This window comes from Takifugu flavidus, chromosome 16 (assembly GCF_003711565.1).
Source record: "Takifugu flavidus isolate HTHZ2018 chromosome 16, ASM371156v2, whole genome shotgun sequence".
Lineage (NCBI taxonomy): Eukaryota > Metazoa > Chordata > Actinopteri > Tetraodontiformes > Tetraodontidae > Takifugu > Takifugu flavidus.
Window position 1 is genome coordinate 4,117,363 of NC_079535.1, and position 27,813 is coordinate 4,145,175.

General features: G+C 52.1%; 2 protein-coding genes across 7 annotated transcripts; one reads left to right on the forward strand and one right to left on the reverse strand.

Annotated features, from left to right (window-relative positions):
* The first annotated feature begins 156 nt into the window (after positions 1–156).
* Positions 157–20,440, forward strand: sptb (spectrin, beta, erythrocytic). Of its 4 annotated transcripts, XM_057058336.1 has the most exons (38): positions 157–488; positions 1,206–1,261; positions 2,759–3,033; positions 7,012–7,163; positions 7,259–7,432; positions 8,064–8,161; positions 8,328–8,408; positions 8,485–8,600; positions 8,714–8,826; positions 8,899–9,086; positions 9,277–9,394; positions 9,481–9,639; positions 9,719–10,021; positions 10,102–10,252; positions 10,389–11,259; positions 11,347–11,484; positions 11,594–12,353; positions 12,508–12,710; positions 13,073–13,163; positions 13,241–13,387; positions 13,480–13,746; positions 13,876–14,100; positions 14,428–14,517; positions 14,711–15,001; positions 15,087–15,217; positions 15,308–15,512; positions 15,782–16,005; positions 16,076–16,226; positions 16,371–16,621; positions 17,070–17,208; positions 17,500–17,584; positions 17,656–17,852; positions 17,929–18,005; positions 18,096–18,159; positions 18,242–18,489; positions 18,564–18,737; positions 18,861–18,903; positions 19,006–20,440. In XM_057058336.1, exons 3-38 carry the CDS (start codon positions 2,886–2,888, stop codon positions 19,195–19,197), a joined length of 7,065 nt encoding a protein of 2,354 aa, XP_056914316.1. In that variant the 5' UTR covers positions 157–488; positions 1,206–1,261; positions 2,759–2,885; the 3' UTR covers positions 19,198–20,440. The 4 variants fall into 4 exon arrangements, with proteins under 4 accessions (XP_056914316.1, XP_056914314.1, XP_056914315.1 ...); XM_057058334.1 differs by lacking the exon at positions 1,206–1,261; XM_057058335.1 differs by lacking the exon at positions 1,206–1,261 and having other exon boundaries at positions 157–484.
* On the reverse strand, positions 20,055–27,420 carry LOC130539763 (synaptosomal-associated protein 23-like). 3 transcript variants are annotated; one of them, XM_057058348.1, is made up of 8 exons: positions 26,955–27,420; positions 25,059–25,173; positions 23,706–23,747; positions 23,376–23,424; positions 22,953–23,070; positions 22,227–22,400; positions 22,014–22,158; positions 20,055–21,714 (listed from the first exon to the last, which is right to left on the reverse strand). In XM_057058348.1, coding segments are annotated over exons 1-8 (708 nt in total). In that variant the 5' UTR covers positions 26,957–27,420; the 3' UTR covers positions 20,055–21,651. The 3 variants fall into 3 exon arrangements, with proteins under 3 accessions (XP_056914328.1, XP_056914329.1, XP_056914327.1); XM_057058349.1 differs by having other exon boundaries at positions 27,125–27,412; XM_057058347.1 differs by lacking the exon at positions 26,955–27,420 and adding an exon at positions 26,373–26,621.
* Between the last annotated feature and the right edge of the window lie 393 nt (positions 27,421–27,813).

The following is a 27,813-nucleotide window of genomic DNA, read 5'->3' on the forward strand; positions in this document are numbered from 1 at the left end:
ACCTTGTCCGCATGCGATGGAAAGACCTCCACGTGCCGATTCTACCTGACCCGCTCGCGTGACTTTGAGCGCGCGCGGGTCAGCGGCAGAGGTGGCATCTCTGAGGGGGCGGGTGGGTGTAGTGCGATTAGGAGCCCGGCTGGGCGGGGTGTGCGGGGTGCGGGGGTGCGGGTGTTACCGGACATCAGAAGCACCTCTGCCATTTACAGTCACCGGCTCGTGTCAGGAATGTGCGCCCTCCGCGCGCGCACATCGTGTTCTGCATGCGCCCACTTTATTTTTAACCCGGCAGGGTGGGTCGCTCCGTCGGTCGCTGGCTGTCGGGAATGACCGTGGAGCGCGCGGCGCCTGCACGCCCTCGTCCCGCTTGTCCTCGCGCTGTGGAGACTACCGTCCGCTCTGACCAGGACGCCGCCGCTTCAATGGGATTATAACCGATTTTTGACGAGATTAGACACCAAGTCCTTTGGATATTAAACACCAGGCAAGTGAGTGTGAACCCGATAACTTTGTCGCGACATTTTGAGGTTTTTTTTTTAAAGTGCAAAGTTTGTTCCAAACACCTGTTGACGCAGGTCAACCGCTCTGAAACGACCGCGTCGTTTTGTTTTTTAAATAAACGACTTCCGTTTCTCATTAACCATTCAAACCACGTTTATTCGGGTTAACTGTCCGAGCCGAAAGTTCTGTTATCGGTTTATCTTCGGCTAAAATTGAATGTGCGCACAGTGACGTCACGTTTGCGCGTGGAGCACATCAAAAGTTGGTTATGACCAAAAAAGGCGGGATAGGTGGAAGATAAGCCAACAATAAGCATGGTGTAACGGAATAAAGTTCCCCGCTGCCGGGGCGGCTCCTGGAGGGGCCCGTCAGGGGCCCCGAGCTGCAACTAACTATGGAGCCAACCAGTTTCTGGTTTTGTCTTGGTCCAGCCAGCAAAAAAATCATTTCGTTATCAAAGTCTTTTGTTGGATTGTTGATCTTATTGAAGTATTGACATCCGATTAGCGTGGCCAATCTTCCGTTTTCCCAATTTTAGGGCCGATGTGTTTGTATAAAACGGTGACGCTGACCAACATTTACTCAACATTCCTACTCGAGTAAATGTACTCGGATACAGTCCGACGTGACTGAAGTTAATCACAGAACTGGACCTTTTCTCTCGTCATCTCTTCTTTTTCTCACGATTCTCATTGCCTGAACAGCAGCGGCATTCTTCCTCCTCCTCCTCCTCCTCCTCGCTCCCCTTAAAAGGACAATTGTGAGTGTGCCGCCATGTCTGCAGGACCTTTGTGTAAACACACCCCAGGAATAGTTTCACTATCACTTCACTACAGAGGGCTCGAGGCTGCAGTCACGACGACCTCGACCAATAAATGAACATTAATTCACATCTTGGGTGATCAGCGCACGTGGTGGATCAGGAAGAAATGGCAGATTTTAGTGCTGGTGCTCATCGTCTTCCCTATTGATCTCTGTCCACTTTGTGTTTCTGCCTCAGGTTTACTCTGAACCACGAGGCTCCTCGGTCCATCACACTCTGTAGATCACCACCGACTGCACCCGTCTCTTGTTTCATCCTCTCACAATAATGTGCTAATGCGTTGCTGCTTCCTGTGCGCGTGTGCGCTGCAGTTTGGGTGCCGTGGCGGAGAAATATCACCGGGGAAACGTTAATCCCCGTCCCAGGAAGATGGGATATTTCTGCTCACACACTGCTCCTTTTTATCTGTCTGCTCCAAACAGATCTCAGCATTATACATCTGTCAGAATAGGGTTATTTCAATGGCGCTCGAACTGTGTGTGTAGTTCTTTGTTGTGTTTGAGGTTGCGATGGAGCTATTCGGTTAGGGTTAGGGTTAGGGTTAGTTTTAGGCGATACAGGTTTTTGACTTGTGCGAAGGTTAAAGATGACGGGGGCCGCCTGATGTGTGCGAGCAGGACACTGTTGGCAGTCGGTAAATCTGGCCTTGCAGCCTGTTTTTATATGAGACTGTATTTATATGTCTCGCCAGTTTGTGCCCGAGGCGATAAGGGGGATCCCCAGCGGTGGGTGGAGCCTGCCTCGACTGGTATCAGCAGCCTGCACAGGGCTGATACTGGAGACCAGTAGGACCGTGGTGCATCACAGGGGGGCCCCCTCTGTCCCCTGGACTCCCCGTGTCAGGTCGTGTCACCAGTGGCCTGATGTACTGGTTTACTCAAGTACAAGTGTGAGACTGGTTATTTCTTTATCCGCCAGTCTTTGTTTTTGCGTTTATAATCCCAAAATTCCCTCTGAAGCTCACAAACTAACACTCGTATCATTTGAACTGAGGTGTCGCTGTCCTGAACTGCAGCACAGAGGTGTCCCCCCCCCACTCCCCACTTGTTAGGCGTGATAAGAGAGCTATGCTGCCTCCAGATAGAGCTATCTGAGCGGTTCCCCTTCGACCCGCCATTCCACACAGAGAACACGCAGATGCACCGCGGCCTGTCGGGCGAACCCACAAAATGGAGCTTGTGAGAGGACGCCATCAAACATGTGGAAGGTCTAGAGGTCAAGATGGGGGAGGATTAAATGTTTTATAGCACTGCAATAATTGAGACATTGATATTACCTTATTATCTTTCTGTGAGGTGAATATAGACGCGAGTCCCCCCCCTGTTGCTCTACTATCTTTCTACAGTAGCTCTGAAGGGACAAAAAGACTGAATCCTTTCCAAAATGTTGCTCTTTCACAGCCAACCTGATCCCCCTGCTGTCTTGTGTCTCCAGGCCACCTTCACGAGCTGCACTCCGTCCCGCTATATTCGCCCCCCCCCCTCGCCACCAGGCTTATTTCCTCTGACAGCGAGGACGCCGAACGCCGTCCCCTCCCCCGCCCGCCACGCTGGCCGCCGCCATGACTTCCACCACGGACTTCGACAATGCGGAGATCACGCAGCAGTACAGCCACATCAACACCCGCTTCAACCTGCTGGACGAGGAGCTGGACAACGACAACAGCTCCGCCCGGCTCTTTGAGCGCTCGCGCATCAAGGCCCTCGCAGGTGAGCACGACTACCACTCCTTTCGGGGGGGGGGGGGACATGTGACAGGTGCGTGAGACATCGGGCCGGTTTGCTGCCTGGTAGACACCCGCTGGTCTGTTTACCGGCTGGAGGTTATGAGGCGAACTCGCTGTCATGGGCACACATGTTCGAGTTTCTTGTGAAGTCACATGACCCCGACAACTGGACCCTGACACACTTGCACATTCCCAGAATGCCCATCCGACACTCCCCCCCCCCCATGTAACATGCATGTCTGCCATTTCTGGCTGAGCTGGAAGGCTGTGACCCCCCTGCGGGGTTTTTAAATAGCCGTGGATCTGTGAGGGTGACAGCCGGCGTATTTCTGTAAAGTGGTCGACCCGAGGGGTCACGCTCCAGAGGGTAAGACATTAAATCACCGGTCCAGAGGGTTCTGGTAGAACTGGTGTCTCCTGGTGCTGCTGGCATTAGCTGGTGCATACGTGTGTCTCCGTTGTTAACTCATTCATCGGTTGCTGGGCTACCGGCTGACTTGTTCAGCACCATCCACATGCACAAGAAAGCTTTTACAGCCAAAGCCGGGCTTTCAGCACCTTTTTTGTGGGTCCGATCCCGCGCCGGGGAGGTGAAAGTGTACCAATCAGCGTCCAGACTGTTTATCGACTCTCCACTTTCTGTCTCTTTAAGCGATCAAGGTTTCCGTGTGGGTGTCGGCGCGTGAGAGTGCTGCTTCTGCTGCTGATGTTTCTGTAATGCAATCAGTGTTTCCTGTCAAGAGGGGGGGGGCAGCAGGGAGGGGCTGCCAATGACACCCGCGCCAGAACTCGGGAATTAACACCCGTCAGTCTTCCAAAGCTGGGGGCCCGTTTGATACACACTCAGATGTGCCTTTAAATCATTTGGATGAGAGATAATCACATGGTAGCAGCTCGTACCTCCGTGATGTGGGATTGATAATTAACAAAGTGAAACCGCCACTCTGCCTGCCATCGCCGCCGCGGCTGTGTGGGAGCGTGTACGGAGATATATTGTATGCATGGCTGAGGCGGCGTTCGCTTTGAATGGAACGCCGCCCGAGCCCGGCGGAGGCACGGGATCAGCTAGAAGGAAAGGAAGGAGGGAGGGAGAGCAGGGCTGAGCACCAGAGGGATCTGGAAAGGAGGACAGAGAGCCACGAGACGGAGAGGAGGAGAGACGCGGCGTGCCAAGCTCCTCTGCCAGCACCAGGCTGCACGGCTTTGTTGTTCTGCTGGTCACGATGAGCAGCCCGTGCCTGCTGCGTGCTACCCCCATAAGCCAGCCGCGGCTCAGAGAGGTCAAGATCAGCCTCAAGTCCAGCGGCAGGGAGACCGGGACCCTCCGGAGCGGCGCCGGGGTGACCAAGGAGGTCACCGGCCGCAACTATGGTGTGCCGGATAAGGAGGCCCCTGTCAGGGGCGGCGTGAGCAGCAGCCGGAGCAAGAGCACGCCGCCCGTCCACCGGGCCCAGAGACCCGATGGCAGGAAGACCGCGAGGGGCAGCGGGGGTGGCGGAGGCAGCGGGAGGCAGCAGGAGCCCGAGCACCACCCGGAGAGAAACGGCACCGTCCTGCACATCCCGCTCTCCGTGGCCCCGGCAGGGATCGCCCAGATCTCCTCATCGTCGTCTTCGTCGTCCTCCTGCACCCCCAGACGTCAGCGGCCCTCTCACCTTCACCCTCCCCCTGTGCTCCTCTCCTCCTCCTCCTCCTCCTCCTCAGCTAAAAGTATGAAGCGGGCACGCTGGCTGAGTTACAGCACCTCAAACATCTACTTCAACTCCATCCTGGATGGACGTTTCAGGCAGCTGCAAGGTACCGGAGTCCTGACGGAAGCACCGTGTGTGTGAGCGTGTGTGTCCCTCTGTTGTTGCTGTCACCACGCTGGCATTTTTGTCAAACGTGTATCGCAGTAATCTATTTATTTTGGGCTAGCTGAGGCTGTGCCCCAATTGTTCACTGAGTTGGCTTTGAATTATTCAGGGCCAAACTCCTAAAAAGGTTCAGATGTGTTCCCCCTTTAAAACCAGTCATTGCTAGCTTGTGCTAAAGCTAGCTCTATTACCTTGCTTTCTTTAATATTAAACTTAAACCATAATTCCCGTACGGCCTTCACTGCCCGCGCAAAACGGCTTTGATCTTTTCCACCTTTCTTCCTTGATGTTTGTGGTTTGAATCCACTGACGACTCCAGTTCTTCTCGCTCATGTTATTAAGGTTTTAAGAGAGCGGTTTGCCGTCACTGTGCATTTTTGTTAGCTTGTGCTGCCTGTTCGGCTCCCCGATGACAGGAGTGCATTAGCAGGGGGGGGGGGGGGGTGGAGGAGTCTCGGCAGGCAGCAGGAAGGGACACGTAGCAGCTGTAAATCGTGAGTTCAACTGCTTGTATTGTATTTACTGACAAGAGCAACTTTTAGCTGGACTCATGTGCTGACCTCTGACCTTTTAGCTCTGCTCACATCATCAGCCTTCCCTTTTAATCTGCTGAGTTCACTCTAGCATTAGAGAGCGCTTCACTTTTTGTTGTATTTTACCCACGTTGCATCGTTGCCTGCAGTGAGCCTCCAGGCCTGAAGGAGGGGGTCACGTACAGGGGCCACACTGCTGCGACCTCTGGCCTCATTTGCTCTCCAACACCTGCGACCACCTTTCCTCGGGGCTCTTTGGTAGTTTTCCACATACAACTCAGACTCAAAAACCAACCAGAGGAGGTGAAGCCAGATGCTGCCTCTCCTGTACGGCAGTCAGCACCGGTCGCGCCACGACTCGGACCTGTGCCGTAGAGTCGCTGGGTCCCGTCCAGCGAGAGCTGACTATGGGAAAAGACGGATTCCGGCATATACAGGGAAAATCCATCAGCATGAATAAGTGATGGGGCTCTCAGAGAGGGGATGGGAGATTATAGAGCGAGAGCATGTGAAACAAGGGGATGTTTAGTACGGCTTGTGCCGCGATGCTGCCGTCCGGCCGCCGCGGTGGCTTGGCGTAAACGCTGCACTTGTCCAAAGATATTTAATTCATGGAAAAGCAGGAGGGCAGCCTCAGCGCATCAAGGCTAAGCAGGACTTAGGGTGGGTTATGGACGTCCAGGACAGGAGACCCATGTGCATGCTGGGAGTTTTTATGTTCTTTGTGATGAGGAGGGATCTGGGTGGGGGCAGCGGGGCGGCGCCGGACGCTGCTCGGTGGTTGCATGCTTTATTCCCTGTCACGTTTCCTCTTTGACACTCCCCCCCGACGATGCTAAGAGTCAGGCTAACGCGGGTGTGTAGCTGGAGCAGGGTTCATCTAGCTCTCTCCTGTACCCCCAGATCTCTGTTCCAGCCCATTTTTATTCTCCTCTCTTCCTCTGGTTCTGTTCCCTGCGTTCCACCACGTCAGGGTCTGAATCATTTATGGCTCCGCTCATTCTGGATGCAGCCCTCTGCACTCATATTTGGGGTCTGTGTGTGTGGGTGTGTGTGGGTTCAGGAGGTCATCTTTCATACGGGCGGCCCTGAGGGAGCCGCAGAGTTAAGACCTGAAAATATATTCCACATCCTTGAAATTGAGCAGCGATCCAAACAGGAGACATTAACAAGATGTAGGAATCGTCCATAGTTCTGCCTCCTCGGCTCTGTTACTGGCTCCCCTCTCGCCAAGATTTCCAGGAACTTCAGTGTTCAGTGAAGGCGGCGCGGCTTCATCTGTGTCTGCCTCCTCACTCTGCCAGTAAAATGTGGATTCTTGGGCGCAGCGCTGTTACACCTGTGGGCAGTCGTTCACCTGTTGGTCGCCTGTGCAGTGGGAGCGGCTCTGAATCGAATTCACACGGTAAAATCGCTGTTTTTGAGGGTTTGAGTGAAACAGAGATCAATAGATCGTCAGTGCTCAGGTGTTTCCATGCAGATTTCCTCCCACGCCGCTGTAATCCTGAGCCGTTCGATGGATGTGAGGTGTTTTCGTTTCTCACGCCGCCCCTGTTCTTCCCCTCCTGTCAGATGAGCGTGAGGCGGTTCAGAAGAAGACCTTCACCAAATGGGTCAACTCCATCTTGTCCCGGGTCGGATGTCGCATCTCTGACCTTTACCTGGACCTGCGGGACGGGCGCATGCTCATCAAGCTGCTGGAAGTGCTGTCGGGTGAACGGCTGGTGAGCGTCCGGACCAGTTTAGATTCTACTTATTGATAATCGGATACTTCCTGTCGCCTTTTCAATATTTGGCTTCCTTTTTAAATTGTCTTTAGCCAAAGCCCACAAAAGGCAGAATGCGTATCCACTGTTTGGAGAATGTGGACAAGGCGCTGCAGTTCCTCAAAGAGCAGAGAGTCCATCTGGAGAACATGGGCTCCCACGACATCGTCGACGGCAACCATCGTCTCATCCTCGGGCTCATCTGGACCATCATCCTTCGCTTCCAGGTCCATTCAGATCTACAGCATAAAACTTTAGACGCTCGTTTAGCGTTCAGTAATGTCCACCTCCGCTAGCGGGCTCATCCTTTCTCCTGGAATGTGCTGCCTTCAGGTTCCAGACACTGTTATCCGCTGTTCCAAACACACCTAGAACATCACAACATGCCTGTTTGACTCCTTTATTTCGTCGGTGGGCATAAATTTATCTTTAATTTGACAGCAACACTGTTATTTTTAGACACGGCGCTTCAAAGAGTATGGCCTCCTGTATTATTCAGACTTTTCAACAGAATAAAAGGAAAGAGGGAAAAAAGGAGCTGAGTCCTGTCTGGATCCGGAGAACCAAAGCTGACTAAATTTAGCCCTCTCTCGGGCTCTGTCTCCCATATCAAATCGCTGCTCTAATTACTGGCCCCACCGTGTGGGAAAATAAGCACTACAATAATTACTACCTCCTTTTATGACCAAATCAGCCAATCATGTCAACGGAATTTCAAATTAGGTTGAATTTGCTTCAAATTAAAAAAAAAAACAGACCCTCTTTTGCTTTCAGTAAATGTGTTTTTTAAATGGCTCGTTTCTGCTGCCTTGAGGAGTCATGCTGTGTTTATTGAGTTTTCTTGTTGTTCCTCATCAGATCCAAGACATCATCGTGGAAACGGGTCAGGCGGACCAGAAGGAGACGCGCTCAGCAAAAGACGCTCTTCTTCTGTGGTGCCAGATGAAGACTGCAGGGTGAGTGGGAGGCTTCGCCATTCGCATCGTCATTTTTGTTCATCCTTTGGTACTTTAATCACTGATAATTCTATAATAAATGATTGATTACTGAAACCGATTCCCTGCCCCAGCTAACAAATGCTCGTAGCCTTGCTAAATCGTGACTTACCTTCTTTTTTTTTAGCTATCCCAATGTCAACATCACAAACTTCACCACCAGCTGGAAGGACGGCATGGCCTTTAACGCCCTCATACACAAACACCGGTAAGAAGAGAGGAGCGCTCTTCTGCTCTTTTCTCCACCAATTGTCTCTCACACTCTTCATTTTTATCTCCTTTAGGCCAGATCTGGTGGACTACAGCAGTCTGAAGAGGTCCAACCCGACTCACAACCTCCAGAACGCCTTTAACGCAGCGGAGCAGAACCTTGGTGTCACCAAACTGTTGGACCCAGAAGGTGAGACGATTCAGACGTCTTCATAAACTCCAATGAGCTTTTAAATGTGATGGGGGAAGGAAAAAAGCCTCAAAGTTGTCTCTTACTTTGTTGTTTTGTCTTTGTTGTTACAGACGTGTTCACAGAGAATCCGGATGAAAAATCCATCATCACCTATGTTGTGGCATTTTATCACTATTTCTCCAAGATGAAGCAGCTTGCTGTCGAAGGGAAGAGAGTTGGGAAGGTAAGAAGCGAAGATGGCGCCCGCATCGGCGCCGCCGCGCTCTGGTCCTCATTGTTTCACCTGCTTCTTTAGGTCCTGGAACAGGCCATCGAGACCGAGAAGATGGTCGAGAAGTACGAGACTCTGGCGTCAGACCTGCTCATGTGGATCGAGCAGACCATCGCTGTGCTGAACAATCGGAAACTCACCAACTCGCTGACAGGAGTTCAGCAGCAGCTGCAGGCCTTCAACACCTACCGTACCGTGGAGAAGCCGCCAAAGTGAGTGGAGCCTAAAACACCTCTTACCAGCACACCTTAACTGGACCTGCACCTCAGAGATGCGGTCCAGTCTGCATGATCAAAAACTTAGACACTGCATTAATAAACAGTACTTCAAATGTAGCATATTTAGCATCATAAGACCAAGCAGAGAGGCAAATTCGCTGAACTCATTTATTTTTACCTTCAGGTTCCAGGAGAAGGGAAACCTTGAGGTTCTGCTGTTCACCATCCAGAGTCGCATGAGGGCCAACAATCAGAGGGTCTACACCCCCAAGGAGGGAGTCCTGGTCGCGGACATCAACAAGGTGACGTTGCACTGATGTCTCGCAGGGCAAACAGACAGCAATGCAACGTATAGTACATAACCAGATTCTGGGGTTTGGGTTTGAAGGCCTGGAGTCGCCTGGAGAAGGCGGAGCACGACCGGGAGCGAGTCCTGAGGGACGAGCTCATTCGACAGGAGAAGCTGGAGCAGATGGCGAGGAGATTTGACAGAAAGGCCGCCATGAGGGAGACCTGGCTCCTGGAGAACCAAAGACTGGTGGCACAGGTGAGGATAAATTATGCATAGCTACATTACTACATGCCTGAAGTACTAACACCACGGCCTTTTTATCCGTCCTCTGCAGGATAATTTTGGTTATGACCTGTCAGCAGTGGAGGCAGCAAAGAAAAAACATGACGCCATTGAGACCGACATCGCCGCTTATGAGGAACGTGTGCAGGCCTTGGTGAACATCTCCAAGGAGCTTGAGTCCGAGCGATACCACGACGCCAAACGGATCGACGTGCGCAAAGACAACGTCCTGCGCCTGTGGGACTATTTGCAGGAGCTGCTGAAAGCCCGCAGGGGTCGCCTGGATAAAAACCTGACCCTGCAGCGGATCTTCCAGGAGATGTTGTACATTATTGGATGGATGGACGACATGAAGGTAGCAGCACAGGAGGCTAGCTAGCTAGCTCAGCAGCTAATAGTTTTCCTGACTCTAAACTTCTTTGCTACCATCTTTAGGCTCGGCTTATGTCTCCTGACTTTGGGAAACACTTGCTGGAAGTGGAAGACCTGTTGCAGAAACACACTCTATTGGAGAACGACATCGCGCTGCAGGCGGAGAGAGTTCAGAACGCCAGTGCTGCGGCGCTCACGTTTGCCAACGGAGACAGTGAGTGCAGAGGCTGAAAGCTATTCCCTTCTATTTCAGTTTTGCTTTGGTGTGAGCATAAGGACAAAAGATTTATATAAAAAACGTTTTACTGCACTGAAACTTAGAAATAATGTTGACACTTTTTGTTTCCCAGCCTACAAACCGTGTGATCCTCAGGTGATCCACGACAGGGTGCAGCACCTAGACTTGTGCTACCAGGAGCTCTGCTCCCTGGCGGCCCAGCGACGAGCTCGCCTGGAGCAGTCCCGTCGCTTCTGGAACTTCCTGTGGGAGGTGGTGGAGCTGGACGGCTGGATTAGAGAGAAGGAGCACATCTTCTCCTCCCTGGACTACGGCAAGGACCTGACGAGCGTGTTGGTGCTTCAGAGCAAACACAGCGCCTTCGAAGACGAGCTAGGAGCCCGCCGCGCCAACCTCGAGCAGGTCTTGGCTGAGGGAGAGAAGATGATCCAGAGCAAGCACTTTGGCTCCCCTAAAGTTCAGGAATGCATGGACAACATCCAGAGGCAGTGGCAGCAGCTGGAAGAGCTGGCTGCTTTTCGGAAACAGAACCTCCAGGACACTCAGAGGTTCTTCCAGTTTCAGGGAGACGCCGATGACCTCAAAGCCTGGCTGCTGGAGGCAAAGAGGCAGATGAGCAGCGATGATGTCGGCCATGACGAATACACCACCCAGAGGCTCCTGAAGAAGCACAACACCCTGAAGAATCAAGCAATCAAGAACGGAGCCACCATAGACGCGCTGACCAAACAAGCCAATGCGCTGCCAGAGGAGCTCCATAACACCCCCGATATCCAGAGACGTCTCAAAGACATCAAGGACCTTTACATGGAGCTCATGTCTCTGTCTGACCTGCGACAGAAGAAGCTAGACGACACGATGGCTCTGTACACCATCTTCAGCGAGACCGATGCCTGCGAGCTCTGGATGGGCCAGAAGGAGACGTGGTTGGTGGACTTAGAGGTGCCCGAAAAGCTGGAGGACCTGGAAGTTGTACAGAACAGGTAATTGTTCAAGTAATCTTAGAGAGGAAAATGGAATTTTCTGGCCTTTTTTCCCCTTGTAAAATTCTGTTTTCTCCCTGTTTTCAGGTTGAGCATTCTAGCGCAGGATATGGGGAACATGCAGGTGAGAGTGGAGGATGTGAATAAGGCTGTGAAGCAGCTGGAGGACAGCAGACATCCTCGCACCAAGGAGGTCAAAGAATGTCAGGCGCGACTGAATAAGAGGTGTGTTGCAACATGATTACTGTTTGCAGACCCGTCCTCAAAAAAAGTGTATGTATATAAATATATATGATATAAAGTGTGTATTTAATGTTCAAAAATCACTTGCCAGGTGGGAGGCCTTCAAGGCCATGGTGGAGGACAAGAAGAGAAAGGTGGACTCTGCTGTTAGTCTGAACAACTATGGGCTGGAGTGTGATGAGACAGACGCTTGGATCAGAGACAAAACGCGTGTGATCGAGTCCACGCAAGACCTGGGCAATGACCTGGCAGCCGTCATGACCATCCAGAGGAAACTGTTTGGCATGGAAAGGGACTTGGCTGCCATCGACGCAAAGCTAAACTTCCTGCGTAACGAGGCCGACCAGCTGGCTAAGGACCAACCTGAGAACGCCGGTGACATCTTGAAACGCAGAGGAGAGCTGGAGAATGCCTGGGACAATCTCAAGAAAACACTAAAAGGCAGGGAGGCCTCCTTGGGTGAGGTCAGCAAGTTGCAGACCTTCCTCCAGGACATGGACGACTTCCAGTCCTGGCTTTTCAAGACCCAGAAGGCTGTGGCGTCGGAAGAAATGCCCGCCACGCTGCCAGAAGCGGAAGAGCAGCTCAACCTTCATGACGCCGTGCGTGAAGACATTAGCAACCACGAGGAGGATTATCACCGCGTGAGGGACACAGGCGCCCAGGTCACCCAGGGCCAGGAGGACGACCCACAGTACCAGCAGCTGGAGCAGAGGCTGAACGGGCTGGACCGGGGCTGGTACGAACTGCAGAAGATGTGGGACAGCCGCAAGAACTTCCTGGACCAGGGTCTCGGTTTCCAGCAGTTCATGAGGGACTGCAAGGCTGTGGAGGCCATCCTCAATAACCAGGTACAGCTAGTTTTTATTCCTCAAGGAAGGTTTTAATGGTGGGGTAGTGACACTACAGGCATTTCAAAGAATGCAGTATGGAAGAATGCAGTATGGTCGGGTACCACGCTGCGTGTTTGTTCGGCCCCTCTCGAATGATCTGCTCCGTTTGTAGGAGTACACCTTAGCCCACATCGACAAGCCCGACACTCTGGCCGGAGCAGAGAAAGCCTTGAAGAAGCACGAGGACTTTGAGAGCACCATGGAGGCCAATGAGGACAAGATAGACGGCACGCTGCAGAGCGGGCAGCGGCTGGTGGACAGCAACAACCTCTACTCTGGGAAAATTCAGGACAAAATGGACTCCATCAAAGACAGGTGGGTTTTTAGTTGGCCACGGAGACAGCCAACGAGCTGGCAGGCTGCCATATATCATATATATATATATGATATTTTATTTAAATGGTAAGCAATATCAGTGGTAACCAGGTCAGACTCTCTTATCACTACATCATTAATGTCAAGAAAAGGCGATCAAAAAGCTGTAAGAGCTTTTTGTTACCTCCCACGACGCAGCTGGGCAGACAGTCAACGGCCGTATTTCAGGTTTAAGCTAATAAGAGATTTTCCTCAGCGCTGCCGGAGCGTCTGTTCCAAATCCTGTTGTTGCCACAGCAGTGGGTGTTGACCACACAGGTGGTGGTGGAGGTGGATAAGGTTTTCTCTGTGTTGATGCTCAGGCACAGCAAGAACAAGAGCAGAGCCCAGGAGGTGTCCCAAAAGCTCCGAGACAACCGAGACCTGCAGCACTTTCTGCAGAACACGCAGGATGTGAGTTCATCACCGCGTTGTATTGAATAACTCGTTCCATTTTGACCCCTGCGCCCGTCTTCCGGTTTCTGCTTCAGTTGACTCTGTGGATCAATGAGAAGATGCTGACGGCTCAGGACACATCGTATGATGAGGCAAGGAACCTTCACAGCAAATGGCTCAAACACCAGGCCTTCATGGCTGAGCTGGCTTCCAACAAGGGCTGGCTTGATAAAGTGGACCAGGTTGGTGCGGCTGTTCATTCTAATTTAGCTGAACTCCTGTACTGCTGTCTACCGATAGAGGGCGCTAATCTGCCATGTCTTGTTGAGTACAGCAGGGCCAGGCACTCATGGAGACCAAGCCTGAGTTTGAACCCATTGTCAAGGAGCGTTTGGCCAAACTCCACGAGCTGTGGGACAAGCTGGAGTCCACCACGCAGGAGAAAGCCCGGCTGCTCTTTGACGCCAACCGCTCGGAGCTTTTCGACCAGAGCCTGGCAGACATGAAGAAGTGGCTCGGCGAGCTGCAGCAGCAGCTACAGAGCGGAGACGAGGAGGTCAAGGACCTGACCAACGCCAACATCCTGCTCAAGAAACATCAGGTTGGGGCAGCTACGATTTACTTTAGCTTTGTACTTACTTCGACCTTCTGAGCATCGTGTTTTTAGAGGAGGAAATTCCAGTGAGTGAAACTTTGTAAGAGCTCATTTTGCTCCCTCCCTCTCCACCAGATGACAGAGAACCAGGTCCGTGACCGCGCACGTGAGCTGGAGGAGCTCCAGGAGGCTGTCAGCAAGCACGGCGGTGCCAGGGAGGACCAGCCGGAGCTGGAGGCCGAGCAGCAGGCCCTGCAGAGGGAATTCCAGCAGCTCCTCACACCACTGGACCAACGCAGGGGCAAACTGGAGGCCTCCAAAGCTGTCCATCAGTTCTATAGGGACTTGGCTGATGAGCTTGTACGCATAAACCAGAGAAGAAAACAGCCTCTTTGACCACCCTGCTGTCATTAAATGATTGATTATATAACATTACACCAAACAGAGGCAGCAGAATTAATCAGTTTTAGAATGACCACAAAAGTTCTGACTTCTGGGAGTTGTAGTCTAAAAATACTGGATGTTTTTAGAGAACAGCTTTTCCTGCAATAGTCTTTTAATGCTGGGAAGGGCTGGGAAACATTTCATGAAGGAGCACGAATGAAACATTCTTCATAAAAGATGCGTATCTGATCCGATCTGAAGGTCCCTGCTGCCTCTTACCGTTATCGCTCTTCTCTCCATCAGCTGTGGATTGAGGAGAGGATGCCTCTGGCAATGTCACAAGAACATGGCCACAATCTTCAAACCGTGCAGATGCTGCTGAAGAAGAACCAGGTATGACGACGTTCTTTCGTGAGGAGCTAGCCCCAAATGCCATCTTTTAATTGGTAATGGTGGTGATTCTTCCTGTAGAGGGCTGCAAATCCACACAAGCTGGCTCCAAACGTGTGCACGTGAATGATTTTATTGGGGAGAATGTGAAAGGTTTGACAGGACTTTTCTCTCCGGCTTCCTCCCTGTCCGTCAGACGCTGCAGAGGGAGATCGAAGGCCACCAGCCTCGCGTCGACGAAGTGCTAGAACGAGGGAGGAGGATGGCGTCGGCCGCGGACGCCGAGGGCCGGCCGGAGGCGGAGCGGATCACGGAGCAGCTGGAGGAGCTGGAGAAGGCGTGGGCCTGGCTGCAGGACGAGATGGCCAAGCGCAGGGAGAGGCTGAAGGATTCCAACATGGCGCAGCAGTACTACAACGATGCAGACGAGGCCGAAGCCTGGATCGGGGAGCAGGAGCTCTACATGATCGCTGACGAGAAGGCCAAGGTGTGTGTGTGTGTGTGTGTGTGTGAGAGAGAAAAGTATAAGATGTGTCATTACTCTTCATCCTCCTCTCCTTCCACCTCCCCAGGATGAGCAGAGCGCCATGCTGATGCTGAAGCGTCACACAGTCCTCAAACATGCCGTGGACGACTACGCCGACTCCATCCGGAAGCTGTCCGACCGTGCTCAGAGGATGTTCACAGAGGAGCATCTGCAGGGGTTTGTGCTCACCATCCAACACTGTGCCACACTTCAGGCCAAAAAATGAGACGTGACCAACCCTCCTGTCTCCTTTTACCTCATCTGCAGTGAGGAAATCATCAGGCGCCAGGGCCAGGTGGACAAACAGTACGCCGGGCTGAGGGAGCTGGCAGAGGACCGCCGGAAGAAGCTGGACCACACCTACCACCACTTCCTGCTCAACCGTGAGGTGGAGGACCTGGAGCACTGGATTTCAGAGAGAGACGTGGTGGCCTCCTCTCAGGAGATGGGCCAGGACCTGGACCACGTAATGGTAACAGAGCTAATCTGCTTTCAATCACCCCCAAAATCACTGCTGTGATGCCTCTGAGGTGGACATTTTTACATTCCGAACGAAGAAAACTTAGGTTTTCCTTTAATTCTCAGCACAGTTTCATGAAAAATGGCGCCTTCGTGAGCCATCTGGCCTCTCCGATTACAGCGCGCAGCCAAAATTCGATTCCAACTTTCTAAACACAAAAGGGACTCCTGTGAATCATCTACTTAAATGACTAAAAATGTGTCTTTTTTCCTCTTCTTCAGCTCCTGAGGGACAGGTTCAGAGAGTTTGCGCGTGAGACGGGGATGGTGGGTCAGGAGCGGGTGGACTTCGTCAACCTGACCATCGATGAGCTGATTGAAGCGGGACACGCCGAGGCCGCCACCATGGCGGAGTGGAAGGACGGCATCAACGAGAGCTGGGCCGACCTGCTGGAGCTGATCGACACTCGCACCCAGCTCCTCACCACCTCCTACGAGCTGCTCAAGTAAGGACGAGATCCTCTCGGGCACCATCGCTGTTGGATCACCTCGACTGAGGTCATTTCCTCTTTTAAGGTACTTTGACGACGGGACGGAGCTGGTGGCTCAGATCCACGATAAGCTGAAAGAGCTGCCTGATGACGTGGGAGAGGATTTCAGCAAAGCCGAGTCCTTCCACAGGATGCACGCCGCCTTCGAGAGAGACATCACCGCTCTGGGCAAACAGGTACACGAGTGGGAATCAGCTGTTTTTGCTGTGAGGAGACACAGCTGATGATTCATATCTGCAGGCTGGAGGACCCGCCGCTGTCTGCGCGTGCTTTATTCTGAGCCTGTTCACTCTGCTCTGACTCAGCGTTTGACCTTTCAGGTCCAGCAGTTCCAGGAGACGGCTTCGCGCCTTCACGCCCAGTACGCCGGCGGCAGGGCCGAGAGCATCCAGGCCAGAGAGCGGGAGGTGGTGGAAGCCTGGAAGTGCCTGTTGGACGCCTGCGACGGCCGCAGGGCACAGCTGGTGGACACGGCGGACAAGTTCCGCTTCTTCACCATGGTAAGAGATCTGATGGCCTGGATGGAGAGCATCATCCAGCAGATCGAGGCCCAGGAGGAGGAGAAACCCAGGTGAGGAGATAAGACACCCCTTTGTTTAACTGGGATGAAAAGGGAAACCAACTTTATAGTTTCCATTGGTACTAGAAATGAAGGTCAAATGAATAAAAATCAAGTTAAACACATTTTTTTCCCTTATTCTGAAAACCTTTTAAATCTTCACTTCCATATTTATTCGTGTATTCAAATTGGTTCGCTCGCATTCAATTAAATGCAACACAATGTTACTAAAAAATCTAATTTAAATTGCAAAAAGCAAAAGCAGAATTCAGTTGAACCTAGAGGGCAGGATATTTACTTAACATCAGAACATCATCTTTTTTTCATATATTTTTAATTAAACCAGCTTCATTTGACTGTTTTAATTACTTGTTAAAATCTAGAGGTTGCAGTTCCACCCTCTGCCGCCAGGGTATATAAACGTCATCAGCTGTAATGTCTCCCTCGTCTCCCACATCAGGGACGTCTCATCCGTGGAGCTTCTGCAGAAGTACCACCAGGGGATCCGCTCGGAGATCGAGGCCCGGGGAGCCAAATTCACCGACTGCGCCGATCTGGGCAAAGCCCTGCTGACGCGCAAGCACCGAGACTCTGCCGAAGTAAGGCCGAGGCTGTTCGTTCCCCCCGAGCCCCGGATCACTGCTTTCATCAGATTTAATTACTTTTCTGGGAGTCATTATTCTTTTCGGCTATAATGGAACCAATCGGATCCCATAAATGGAGGGAAAAAGTCCTCCTCTCATGAGGGGGCTGATGAAGCAAACACTAATTAGAAATGCAAAGAACTGAAATGAGCAGTTGACCCAGGCCCGGGTTTCATGTGCTGTGAACAGTGGTTCTGAGCAGATAGAATCCACAATACTGATAGTTTGTCGTGTTTTGACCGTCAGATCAAGGAGAAGCTGCTGCAGCTGAATGAGAAGCAGGAGATGATGATGCTGAAGTGGGACGACAGATGGGACTGGCTCCGGCTCCGTGAGTAGAACCTCACCAGAACCTCCTGGTTCCACACTTCAAAGATATCTCATAATAACCTACGCCCTCAGTGCTGGAGGTGTGCCAGTTCGCCCGCGACGCCTCGGTGGCGGAGGCGTGGCTGATCGCTCAGGAGCCCTACGTGACCAGCAGAGACCTGGGCTTCACCGCGGACCAGGTGGAGAAGCTCCTGAAGAGGCACGAGGCCTTCGAGAAGTCCACCGCCGCGTGGGAGGAGCGGTTCTCCGCCCTGGAGCGCCTCACCACGGTATTCTCTACGCCGTCCCACCTTAACGTGGCGGTGGTGCGGAGAGGTTCTGACCGATGTTGCCGCTCTGTTGCAGCTGGAGCTGATGGAGCTGAGGAAGCAGCAGCAGGATATCGAAGACTTCCTCAAACAGGAGCAGCGGTCCGACAGCAGGCAAGCTGCTCTAGAAGCGGGTCGACCCCGTTCGGCGCCGGTGTGGCGGCTGGTGACCTCGGACCTGAGTGTGTGTCTTGTTTCCTGCAGGAGGGACGACACGGGCTTCGGAGAAGAATCCTCGCAGCCTTACACCGCGGAGGAGCCCACCGTGGTCAGTCTGCCCCACCGGCACCAGCGTTTTTAGAACCCGCTCAGGTCTGTCTCATGCCCCCCCAACGTTCTGTCTCCGCCAGTCTGCAGCGGTCGAGCCCGGCACGGACGCGGCGGACGCCACGGCTGCCGAGTCCACCCTCCCCATCGAGTCGATGAAAGAGAGCGGGTCTCTGGAGCTTGAGCCCTCCGTCTCCCTGGCGTTACCGGCGGAACCGGAGAAGGCGGCCACCATGCCCGTGGAGGCGAGCAGAGCCCAGACGGTGCTGCAGGAGGGCCCGCTGGGCCGCAAGCACGACGTGGAGGGCTCAGGAAAGAAGTCCTCCAACAGGTAGACGGCAGGAACGCGCCTGGTGGTGCCCCCCAGCTGACAGCAACATCACCTTCTCCGCCTCCTCCCCTCAGATCATGGAACAACCTGTACTGCGTCCTGAAACCGGGTCAGCTCTCAGCCTACAAGGACGCCAAGAGTTTCGGCCACGGCGCCACCTATCACGGCGAGGAGCCGTTGGCCCTCGCCGGCGCCCACTGGGAGGTCCTCACCAACTACAAGAAGAAGAAGCACGTCTTCAAACTGCGGTGAGCGTCCCCGGGTGCAAAGACGTTGTTACCGGGAGTCACCTCGGACGTTCCAGAGATCCGTGGAAGGAACCGTCTCCGTCTCTGTCCACACAATAATGCCTTGCTCTGTTCTCTCTGCAGCCTTGGAGACGGCAGCGAGTATTTGTTCCAGTGCAAAGATGAGGCGAGTTTAAGCAATAAAATGTTCTTTGCTTGCGACCCGCTGACCCCCTGTTCAGCAGTGGATGATGTTTTCGTTCTAAAATGTTGCTTTTAACCTGTGCAGGAGGAGCTGCAGCGCTGGAGCCAGGCCATGCACACAGCCATTCAGCAGCCCACCGCGGAGCCGTCGGGACCCCCCGAGGCCAGGGCCCAGACCCTGCCCGCCCCCTTCACCCCCTCACCGCCCCCACCTGAGCCCAGCTCCACCAAGAAGGACAAGGAGAAGAAGTTTGGCCGCTTCGCTAAGAAGAAGTGAGCGAGGCGGGAGGTCAAAAATGGCGTCCATGTCCAATCAAAGCAAGCTTTTGAATTAGCCGATTGTTTTTATATATTATTTTGCAAGGTTAAATGTTGTAGTTTAGCTTCCAGCACCACTCTTGCCTGTATTGTTGCAGAACACTTCTCTGAAACATGCCAAAATCACAGGAATGCTCCTTTCACACTCAACCAAAGAATGTTTCTACGACCTTGGTGTTCTGTTGATAATTCTGCAGTGTTCTTGCTTTATGTGTGAGGGTGGACAGACTGGAGGGTCCTGGACTAATCTGCCTTACACAATGGTTGTGAACTGTAATACTGTGCTGTTTGCATATGGGTGTGGTGCACCCGACACCTGTGCATGTATGGATGCAGCTCAGCAGGGTGTGATGGTGCTGCTCTGACCTGAGTGATGCCCATGTGATGCAGTAGCTCATTTTTCCTCAACATGACCAAAACTTGTGCAGACCGTCAGTGTTGCGCTGTGCTTTTTGGCTGCTGGGGGGCCTGTCCTGGTGCCACCCTGCTCCCAGGGTGTGTTTCCACGGGATTTGAACCAGACACCCTCTGCTCCTCAGCCCAGTGCCGCCCCACCACCACCCTCCTCGCCCAAGGCTGAAAGGTCCGTCGTAAAGAGGAAAAATGCTGAGACATTGAGCTGAGGCAGCAATTATTTCTATGAACTTGAAACATGAGCAACACTCGTTTAACAAACCCTCCGTCTCTCATCTATTAGCCCAACTCCACTTTGTCTCTCACCAGATGCATGAAGGATGTTCTACGTTCCGTTTGACATGGTGCTACTGATGCGATACTCTTAAACATACGATCAAAACCTGCCTTTATTTTTTGTCCTTGTAAACTCGCATGTTGTCTTTTCACAAAAAGCTGTTATTTTAAATGAATATTTAATGTAATTCACTGAAATATAAACTGATTATTTTAGAGCGACAGTGGAAATAACATTTGATTTTTGATATAAATACAAAGAAATTCAATTCATGCTAATGTAGAAGCTAAGAGGGAGTGTGGAGCCACGACTACAAACGTGGATGGAACCTAAGGATTTTCCAACACCAGTACTATTCCCCCCCCCCCCCCCCCCCCCCAGTAACTACATAACCACCTTCACCTCATTTGTCCACATCTTCAAACACACTTGGTGGTTTTTAATCTTTTTTTTTAAAGTTTTGTAAAATATCCCAGGTACATTTTCAGAGAATAAACTTTAATTTACTGCGCCCGAGTCGACTCATTGAGTTCACAGCCGTTGGGACACACAAGCGCTCACTTGGACACGAATTTATTGAGTACAATCCAACCAGAGGAGGCCATTTTTCTTTTATTCAACCCAAACTCTTCTGGGGTGATTCCAGCTGCACGACGAACATCCTGGTTTGAATCCCAACCGACCCGTGGCAGCGTTTCCCGACGCTGTCCTGGCTCACCTTGAACCGGAGACAGGGTTCAAAGTGAGCCGTAACCATCAAGGCAACGACCGCCTTCCTGTTTCTGACCATCACTTTTAAGCACCGGGGCTGCCGCTCCCATGAGCACCCACAGGAGCAACATACAGCTGTTTTCATACACTTGCAGGCTGTAATCATCACACTCACGGGGATTCATTTCTCAGGCGCTGCCAGACGGGCCTTGCAGAGGCTCCCGGTGCCATAAATCTGCATTAACCACACGGTGAAGAGGAAGGAGACGGGGCTGATACGCAGCTACAGCATGTTTCAGTATTTACGTCCACCCCTCAGATGATAAATCCGCCCGTCGGACACTTCCTGTGACCGATGACGGATGCCCCAACACGAACGTCTCTTCACATACGAAGGACGAGCCGATGCTGCGGCCCCCACAATGCAGGAGCTCACAAGGTTTCAAGGTTGAAGTGCTTTCAATTTACAGCATCGCCGTTTTTACGACAACTCGTCAACATTCGGACTGAATTAGCTTAACTAGCATTAGAACACCTGAAATGGCGTCGATGAACAATGTTTAAAAAAAAAGATTCACAGGCCAGTTTTGTTGGATAAAGAATAATTAAATAAGCTCATCCTCTCATAACAATAACATATTTATAATTTACTTAATTACACAATGGAGCTATTTAAGGGAGAACCTTTTCAGAGTGAAAGCCAATCTTTGCTGATTACACTGCAGAGCAATGACGCGGTCCAACCAACAGGGGGCGGTGTGTCAAAAACCGACTAAACCCACCGGCTGCCGTAGTTCCTACTAAAGGTGAGCAGGGACGGTTGTTTACTGAATACACGACCGCTGTGACATACGGACTCACCACATTATACCAACAAACATGTAACACATATGAATTCATGCAGAAAAGCGCACTCCTAAAAAATAATCCTGACTAATATCCATTACGTGAAATTATGCACAAGGACATGGTGTGTGTGGTGTGTGTGTGTGTGTGGAGGCTCCAGGTCTTCTACTGGATAAGCTTGTTGGCTCTCTGGTTTGCTTCATCGATGCGCACTTTGTTCATATCCGCCTGAAAGAGGAGAACAGGTGATGAGAAGAAAAGCCGAGGGGAACACAGAAGGGCTCGCTGCCAGCTGCCGAGGAAGGAAGGAAACGGATCTACGGCGCTAGACCTCCAGGAGTTTGGTTAAAAAAGAAAGGAAAACAAAAACTGGACGTAACAAAGCTCCCGTTTGTTTACCAGAACACTCCTCGGGGGGCCTGTGGTAGATTCATGCTCTTTTCCATCTTTACACAACTGTTGCTGGCAGCTTCTCCCGAATGTCTCCCCACGGTTTATTCCCATTTGTTTCCGACCCGGCTCCTCACCTTTTCGGTGATGTTGTCGATCTGTCGGTTCTGTTTGTCGATCTCGTTGCCCATGTCCACAGCCATGGACCTCAGGTTGCCGATGATGCTGCCCACGGCCCCCAGGTTCTCCTCCATCTCATCCTCGCGTGCGTCGTTGGTTATTCTGCGCACACGCTCAGAACCTTTAACTCTGCTAATGCTCCGGGTCCCCGACTCAAACCCAGGACCCACCTCTTGATGTAGGGGCCCGAGGTTCCCCCAGCGCTGACTTGGACCGTCTGGCCGTTGTGGACCCCCGAGGGCTGCCTGGAGACGACCTTGGAACCGTTGGCGCCGGCTTCCCCGTCGGCCCCGCCGACCCCCCAGGTGCGCTTGTATCGCGAGTCGTGCTCGATAGACGACACCCTGGAGGAATTAAACTGGTGAAGTCGGAGCTTTCCCACTGAAACCAGCAGGAACCGTCCGGCCCAGTTCCACCCAGACGACCCTACCTCATCTGGTGGTAGTGGTACCACATTCCCCGTCTCCAGCGTGAACGCAGCGAGGAGAGAGTTTGGTTTTATAGTTTTACAACACAGGAGAAAGCACACGTTCCACTGCACACGTTCCACTGCAGCCTTTTAGAACCTCAGCAGAACTCAACCCCAGCCCATTATTAAAGCGGCTCAAACAGCAGCACCCGTCTGCTGTTGCCATGGAGAAGCAGCTGGGGGCGACAACACCCGGAACGCTTCCTCGCAACACGGCGGAACCAAGAATTAACGACTTTTAAAGAAAAATAAATCAATCGCCAAGAAAACAATGTTGGTTTTATCATCACTCATTAGCTCCTATCAAAGCGCCCGGGTCGACTGGTACCGACCGGTCGACCGGTGTAGCACACCAAAGCAGGAGGGACTTCCTGTTCCAGCTCCAGACCCAAGCAGAGGGAAGCACGGTAACGGGGGGGACGTGTACCTGTCGCAGGGGCAGACGCACAGGCCGCAGCACTTGGACAGGTCGGTCAGGTTCTTCTCGGCCTGCCTCATGTCCTGGTTGATCTGGTCCATGCCCTCGTCCACACGCCTCAGCTGCTCTGCAACGCAGAGGTCAAGGTAGGCCAGGGTCAAAGGTCAGTGGGAGGAGCTAATGGAGCTCACGGCCACGGATCCAGAAGCGATTTTTCCCCTCATTATTCAGGGAGAGGGACGAGCGGACGGAGTGTTTAGGAATGAAAATGATGATAATAATGACACCAACAGAAGGTAATTAAACGCCTCATTAATTCAGCTTTAATACTGGGATTCCCACTAGCTTTAATGTAAATGTTAAAGTTGGAACAGGAAGGCGAGGGGAACGCAGACATGTGGGGATACTGGGAGTGTTGGGACGGGGGTTTACCTCCCTGCTGGTCCAGCATCACCATCGTGTTGACTCCTGTCTGTTTACTCTGGAAACAAGATCACAGACAGGACGTAAACGGCAGAGTTCGGGGGGAGCCTTTCAAAATAAAAGTCTGAGCGTTCAGAGCAGCTGCAGCTCACAGATTTAATTAGAAACGTCTCCTCTCGCGGCTTCATTTGTGGAAATGTCAGTGGTCTAAATCTGAGAGATCAGCAGCAGATCTCCACTAATCCCCATCCAACAGGAGCTAATTAAAACCTCGCCGTCCCCCCTGGACAGACAGTGTTCTTTTGTGTCAATAATGGTGGCAGAGTGCCAGAGTCTCACCTCTTCTGCCATCTGCAGCATCCTCCTGGTGCTCTCCAGGGACTGAGGAGGGAAACACGCAGGCCGTTAGCAACGTCGACCCACGTTACGGAGCAGAGGAACGTGGGGAATCCACAGAGCCAGAAAGGAAAAGGGATCATTGCAGAGGAGCAAGGGAAATATCCAAAAAGGAAGCAAAATATTAGGTGGGATTGAATCAGTTTTCCTCTAATCCATCAAATATTGATTCCTCCGTTTGGTAACATTGACACCGAACTTAGAGCATGTTGGCGTTTCCTTGATCTATGTGACAGGAAGCCGATGATGTCACCCTGTTCTGAGCTGGAATGCAGTCGGTTCAGGTGAGTCCACGCCTGCGTGGCTCTATTATTAGCAGCTCAGCAGCCAGCAGAGTTCGTCAGGAGTGGAAGCTGTAAAACATCACTAACGACCAATTAGCACGGCTGCGGCACTCAAGCCTCCGTCTCCGCGCCGCGGCGGCACGTTGGCTCCATTAATCAGCGATGTGAGAACACGACAAAGACGGACCAGACCGGGGGGATCCGCTGCTTTAGCCAGAGCGGTGCCGGGGCGGACCGACGGGAAAACTCCCTCCGACACGGCTCATTAAGCCAGAACAAGAGCGTCCACAGCGGTGACACCGGCGAGGGCTTTTTAGCCCTTTTTCCCAGCGTTCACGTAGGTTTCCAGCAAAATCCCAGCAGAGGAATCCCAATAGTTGAACTTTCCCCCTCAGGGGTGGATTAAAAGACACACTGGGGGCCACAGGTGCTCGCTCTGCCGTTAAACACGGTTAAACAGCTTTAGCGCTCGTACCTGAAGCGGCTAAGAGTGATAGCTTTATCAGATGCAGCTTTTCTCCGAGCTGCCAGGCAACAGCAGCGGAATAGACAGGAGAGGAGAGAAGAGCAGGTTAAGACGGAGAGAAACAGACGGCACACAGCTAGCCAGCTCGACAGTTACCCCCCCGAGGGCTGATTAGACAATTACCTGTGAGATAATGAAACCTTTAGATACAGCTGACAGCAGCCAGCAGAGGCGGCTAGCGGCCCCGTTAAACACCAAACCTTCCAAACAGTAACGGATCATCAACACTCCCACAGCTCGATAAGCGTCTCTGACTGAAGAAGGTAGCTGGGAATTCTATTCCCCTTTTATTTCTACATCCCACCCATCATGACTCAGTGATGCTGATGTCTAAGGAGTAAATGAGCACAACGTTGTAGCCCCATTTTAACCTCCTCAATTAATAGTTCAATTAAATCACTAAAGCCTGAATAAACAGTTGGAAATCGCCATTTTTGAACAGCAGGCAGGTCGGGGGGGGGGGGGGGGGGGTTCTTGTGTCTCTACCTCGTCGGTCACTTGGTTGGCCCTCATGGCCATCTGCTCCACCGTCATGTCTGCCATGTTGCTGCTGTCCGGGTTGGAGGCTGCCCCCGTGGCGCCGAGCTCGATTTTCTGTGGCCTGCAAGAGAGGGTCAAAGGTCAGATCACCAAACTGATGGCATCACGAGATCAGGAGGGTTTCGTGAACGATGCCGATGGTTTAGGACGTGAAGCTTTATGGGATCGGTCGGTTAATCAGTCACAAAAACAGCTGTGAAAACTCAGGTTTTACGGTTCCGCGTGACAGCAGAGCACGAGGACAGGTTTAGGTCGATGCTGATCAAAATGAAGACGTCATAAAGCTCCGTAGTGTTGCCAACAAGGGGGTGGAGGTGAGGCTGCTGCTGCAGACGGGCTGGAATAATGATGGCGATTAGCCGTTAAGGAAAAACTGCTGAGAATAGGGTCATTTTTCCGCGCTCCGCTCGCAGTTCATTATCGGCCGTGCCAAAGATGAAGAATGGACCTCACGGGAGTGCAGAGGAATCAAAAGCTCCTGCGCGTTAGCGGAAGGAGGGTGTGGGCCGCCGCGCTAGCAAAGACGCGTCGGGCAATGTTTTGACAGGATTCCGGAGTTCTGATGACAGTCCAGAGAGGATCGGAGCGCCCGCTGACCTTCAGCGCAGCCCCACCATCCACCAGGCACTGAAATAGCTGCTCAGACCATCAGGACATCACAATCACAGCCTTGTGTTCTTTGGTGGAGAACAGATTAGCTCAAGGACGGACCTTCCTGCTGGAGACTAAACACCAACATCCAGGAATGCCACCTTCACTTCCCTCCCTCCTCTGTTGGCAATCCCTCTTTCTGTAACGATTTAGTCACTGTTCTTCTTCCTAATGCCCTCCAAACCCTTTCCCTGCAGCAGCCAACATCCCCAGGCAGGAAAAGAGGAGGAGGAGCTGAAAGTGGAGCTGGCGAGGGCATCAGAGTCGACTTGGACGTCCCGTGGACGCTGCGTTTCTTCCTGGACTCTCTTCACACGGACCTCGCTGATGAGTGGACTCGGCCAAAACAGAGATGTGAATCTACAACTGTTGCACCGCGGGAGGACAGAGTCACCCACGGCGCCCTTTTGTAAACACTGAGCCACAGCGGGCGCACACGAAGGCCGAGGAATCCATCGGAGCCGAGGAATCCATCGGAGCCGAGGAATCCATCCGACTGCCCGGGCGGCTGCGAAGATGTTGCATGTTTGTCCCTCAAACCTGACGCTGAACCACACATCACAGGGGTAAACAGCCAGGAGAGCATTTTAACCAACAGAGAGCACATACCTGCTCATGCTACGGTTCCTTCGGAGCACCGGCTTCAAGTGTACGACAACATCTCCTACAGGGGAACATTTCTGGTTCCTCAACCCAAACCTGTTCCTCCAGATCCTCCACCCGCCTCTTCCTTTAACTCGAGCTGAGGTGGAACTTTTCCACACTCACCGCTTTAAACATTCACTCATGTGGTGCTAATAAAAAGCTCCACTGAAGTTATCATGGGCCAAAAACGCTAAACCGTCGTCGTGTTTGCAAAAGTTGATGGTTTTCTGTGGGTTTTTTTTACGACATGTGTCAGCAGATCTCCGATCACACAGAAAAACCGCAGATTCGGTTCAGGTGCAAATCAGTCCAAAGATGCAGCAGAACCGCACACACACGAGTAGATATCGAAACAGGGTCCAGGGGAATTTCCGAGGTTAGATTGAGAAACATGAACCCAGATGCATTTAAATAGAGACCAACACCCACGACACCAAAGTTGCGGCTGCTGGGTCCTTAAAGCGAGAAGTGAAAGGAAAAGATGAATTAAAGGGGTGGCTCGAGGAAAGGGTCGTTAAACAAACTATAGAAGGAAGGTTTTCTTACATTTTTTTCTGAAAAGGACACCTTTAGCCCGGTAATGAGTCGTTAACGCAGCTAATTCGGCGCTAGCTTGCTAGTTAGCCAGTTCCGCTTTTCCTGTCAACTAACGCCACCGCTCTCAAAAGTCGAGAAGACACGGCCGGGAGATGTCTATCTGGCACGCCGATACTTACACTTCACCTCTCCGGTCTCTAAAGTTATGATGCCGTCACTCCTCCTACTTTTCGGTGTGTAAACTTGGCTCAACAAACTTCTGGATTCCTTCAGTGGTTCCACCGTCTGTCCGTCCGAAGTGTGTCGCCTGATACCTTTAGGTGTTGTCGGAAAAAGCACATCAGCGGGCAAAAATGACCCATGGCATAAAGAGTGCGTGTTTAAATGTCATTTTCACACTACAGAAACAAAGTAATGTTTCACTAAATACATAAATTGTGTGATATGTGATAATTACGCTTCCTCTTTGGTATTATCTAAAGTTGGTTAGCGAGTAATGGTTCTGACGTTTCCATTCGGCCCACGAACGCAGCACATGTCCTGTCATATGACTTCAACGGCGGAAGAGGCGCTGCTCACTTTCCCCACATGGGTGCAGCATTTACCCTTCACCCAGACCTCCCCCTCTCCCCCACTTCCCTCTCTGCTTTTCTTGGCCAGAATACAGGCGTCTGGGTGCGTTTTTTCCCCATGCCGGGTTCTTGATGGATGCTCTAAAATCCGAGCCTCTGGCATCAGATCTGCTGCGTAATTCAACAAGTTTTATGGTTGAAAACAAAACAACATAAAAGCGCCTGCTCAAGGTGACCACTAGGCATAGTGCCAGTCAACGTTATCAGTTAACGTCTACACGGAAAACGGATGTGTG

Coding starts and splice junctions, on each gene's coding strand:
- LOC130539763 (XM_057058347.1), bottom strand. Junction 22,401..22,952: donor TGCGTCTGCCCCTGCGACAG/GTACACGTCCCC, acceptor TAATTCCTCCAG/GGTGTCGTCTATCGAGCACG. Junction 22,159..22,226: donor TCGGGCCCCTACATCAAGAG/GTGGGTCCTGGG, acceptor GCGTGTGCGCAG/AATAACCAACGACGCACGCG.
- sptb (XM_057058333.1), top strand. CDS start 4,274: ATGAGCAGCCCGTGCCTGCTGCGTGCTACCCCCATAAGCCAGCCGCGG. Junction 4,848..7,011: donor ACGTTTCAGGCAGCTGCAAG/GTACCGGAGTCC, acceptor CCCTCCTGTCAG/ATGAGCGTGAGGCGGTTCAG. Junction 18,738..18,860: donor AAGCACGTCTTCAAACTGCG/GTGAGCGTCCCC, acceptor TTCTCTCTGCAG/CCTTGGAGACGGCAGCGAGT.